At 42.8% G+C, this 3,277-nt stretch overlaps 1 protein-coding gene across 1 annotated transcript in view; it reads right to left on the minus strand.

Annotated features, from left to right (window-relative positions):
- The window catches only part of LOC119414350 (serine/threonine-protein kinase RIO1), a 59,097-nt gene that overhangs the window by 10,922 nt on the left and 44,898 nt on the right, over nt 1-3,277 (minus strand). The window contains exons 3-6 of the mRNA XM_037681442.1: nt 995-1,081; nt 778-915; nt 601-704; nt 395-501 (exon numbers count right to left, since the gene is read on the minus strand). Coding sequence (XP_037537370.1) covers nt 395-501; nt 601-704; nt 778-915; nt 995-1,081 — 436 coding nt within the window. The remainder of the gene's footprint in view (nt 1-394; nt 502-600; nt 705-777; nt 916-994; nt 1,082-3,277) is intronic.

Genomic DNA, 3,277 nt, shown 5'->3' on the forward strand with positions numbered 1-3,277 from the left:
CCCCCCCCCCCCCCCCAACTATGTGTGTTCCGGCATCAATTGTTTTACAAATTAAGCCCTGGCTGGAAGAGGAGGCTGTGGAAGGAGATGTCTGGACCTCCCTGCTCCAGCTGCTGCCCCCGAGACCCGACTTCAGAATAAGTGGAATATAATGGATGGATGGTAACAGTTTGTGTTTTAAATGTGCTATATAAACAAACCTGATTTGACTTAGATGAAGTTAAATGGAGTTAAATAAAATAAAACTAAGTGAATGTTTTAAAGGTTTTCAGATGTTGATTGCAGTATTTTAGACGCTATATGTTCATTGCATTGTTCCTTTTATTTTTCCTGCGAGGGGAACACAGACCATCTTCCATCAGTTCTACTAGAGGTTCTGTTGGGTTCGGCTCACCTTCTCCAGGTACTGCTCCATGTTCTGGCTGGTGATGGATGTGTCTGTGATGAAGTCAAACAGCTCTCTGACTGTCATGATGGCGACGCCTCGTTTCCCAAAGAATTCTGGGTAAAAAAAGATCCAGGTCAGAACAGACCTACACCAGAACCTTCTAACATCACACAGTGAACAGATAAGAGTCCAGCTGCTCGGTGCCACCTGACCGTTCACGTTACTGCAGTCCTTCCTGAGGAACTCCAGAGCATGAGGATGATCATGTTCCACCGACTGAGACACATCAATGATGTAGACATCTCCGTTGTGGTACCTGCAGACAAACTAGAACCTCAGAAAACTGTGGCACAGAACCAGAGAGAACATTTCTGAAAGGTTCTCCTTACAGCATGTTAAACTCGCTAAGGTCAGCATGGACCAGACGAGCGTCCTGAAACATTTTCCTCATGTTCTGCACCACCTGCAGATAGAGTTCTCGGGCCTTGGACTCTGACAGGGTGGCATTCTTCAGCAGAGGAGCAGGTCTAATCCAAACAACACCACGGTCAAATGTCAATCACCAATAATCGATTGGAACAATCAACAGCAGCTGGTTCCCCTCACAAGTTGTCCTTCCCGATGAAGCCCATCAGCAGAACGTGACTTCTGAGCAGCAGAGGTTCTGGAGCCGGTATTCCTGCCGTCTGCAGCCTGAAACACAAATGGTAGATTCTACATGTCAGTAAGTGATCCAGTCAGAGGGGTTCTACTGCTCTCTACCTGTCTGGTATTCATACTTTCGTTCTTTACAAGTCTTTAGAATCGCTCTTTGTCTGGCCTTTCACCTAAGACAAATCTGCTTTGGGAGACCCAACCAGGGGCAAATATAATTACCCACAACAGCAGAGCTCCAAGGATCACTGAGGGGCACAAACTCCTCCACGCGTTTAATGACGGACGATTTCTTTTCACAAAGATGGCCTCCTTTACTCCTCTCTCAAACCATCGTTCCTCTCTGTCCAGGATGTGAACATCTTCATCCCTGAAAGAGTGACCTCTGGCCTGGAGATGAGTGTACAGTAGTCCCTCGGTTATCACGAGGGATTAGTTCAAAGGACCCCCCATGATAAGTGAAAAACTACAAAGTAAGAAGAGCAGTACAAGTAGTAGTAGTAGTTTATTTTAGTATTTACACACGCATTGACATATATATATATATATATATATATATATATATATATATATATATATATATATATATACACATACACACACACATATATATATATATATATACACATACACACACACACACAAATAAATATATACATATGTATGTGTCAATGTGTGTGTATGTACAAACCGTATTCCAAAAAAGTTGGGACACTAAACAAATTGTGAATAAAAAGTGAATGCAATGATGTGGAGGTGCCAACATCTAATATTTTATTCAGAATAGAACACAAATCACAGATCAAAAGTTTAAACTGAGAGAATGTTTCATTTTAAGGGAAAAATCTGTTGTTTCCAAATTTCATGGCGTCAACAAATCCCAAAAAAGTTGGGACAAGTCCATTTTTCCCACTGTGTGGCATCCCCCCTTCTTCTTACAACACTCAACAGATGTCTGGGGACAGAGGAGACCAGTTTCTCCAGTTTAGAAATAGGAATGCTCTCCCATTCATGTCTAATACAGGCCTCTAACTGTTCAATCGTCTTGGGCCTTCTTTGTGGCACCTTCCTCTTTATGATGCACCAAATGTTCTCTATAGGTGAAAGATCTGGACTGCAGGCTGGCCATTTCAGTACCTGGATCCTTCTCCTACGTAGCCATGATGTTGTGATTGCTGCAGAATGTGGTCTGGCATTATGGTGTTGAAAAATGCAGGGTCTTCCCTGAAAGAGATGACGTCTAGATGGGAGCATATGTTGTTCTAGAACCTGAACATAGTTCTCTGCATTAGTGGTGCCTTTCCAGACATGCAAGCTGCCCATGCCACAAGCGTTCATGCAACCCCATACCATCAGTGATGCAGGCTTCTGAACGGAGCGTTGATAACAACTTGGGCTGTCCTTGTCCTCTCTGGTCCGGATGACATGGCGTCCCAGTGTTCCATAAAGAACTTCAAATCGTGACTCATCTGACCACAGAACAGTCTTCCATTTTGCCACACTCCATTTTAAATGACCCCTGGCCCAGTGCAAACGTCTGAGCTTGTGGAGCTTGCTTAGAAATGGCTTCCTCTTTGCACTGTAGAGTTTCAGCTGGCAACGGCGGATGGCACGGTGGATTGTGTTCACTGACAATGCTTTCTGGAAGTATTCCTGAGCCCATTCTGTTATTTCCTTGACAGTGGCATTCCTGTTTGAGGTGCAGTGACGTTTAAGGGCCCGGAGATCACGAGCATCCAGTAGAGTTTTACGGCCTTGACCCTTACGCACAGCGATTGTTCCAGATTCTCTGAATCTTTTGATGATGTTATGCACGGTTGATGATGATAACTTAAAAGTCTTTGCTATTTTACGCTGGGTAACACCATTCTGGTATTGCTGCACTATCTTTCTGCGCAACAATGGTGGAATTGGTGATCCTCTTACCATCTTGGCTTCTGAGAGACACTGACACTCTGACAAGCTCTTTTTATACCCAATCATGTTGTCAATTGACCTAATTAGTGTTAATTGGTCTTCCAGATGTTCATTATATGCTCAATTTCCTTTTTCCAGCCACTTATTGTTACTTGTCCCAACTTTTTTGGGATTTGTTGACACTGTGAAATTTTGAATCAACATATTTTTCCTTTAAAATGTTACATTTACTCAGATTAAACTTTTGATCTGTCATCTATGTTATATTACGAATAAAATATTGACATTTGCCATCTCCACATCATTGCATTCAGTTTT

Source organism: Nematolebias whitei, chromosome 9 (genome assembly GCF_014905685.2).
Source record: "Nematolebias whitei isolate Nwh7 chromosome 9, NemWhi1, whole genome shotgun sequence".
NCBI classification, from domain to species: domain Eukaryota; kingdom Metazoa; phylum Chordata; class Actinopteri; order Cyprinodontiformes; family Rivulidae; genus Nematolebias; species Nematolebias whitei.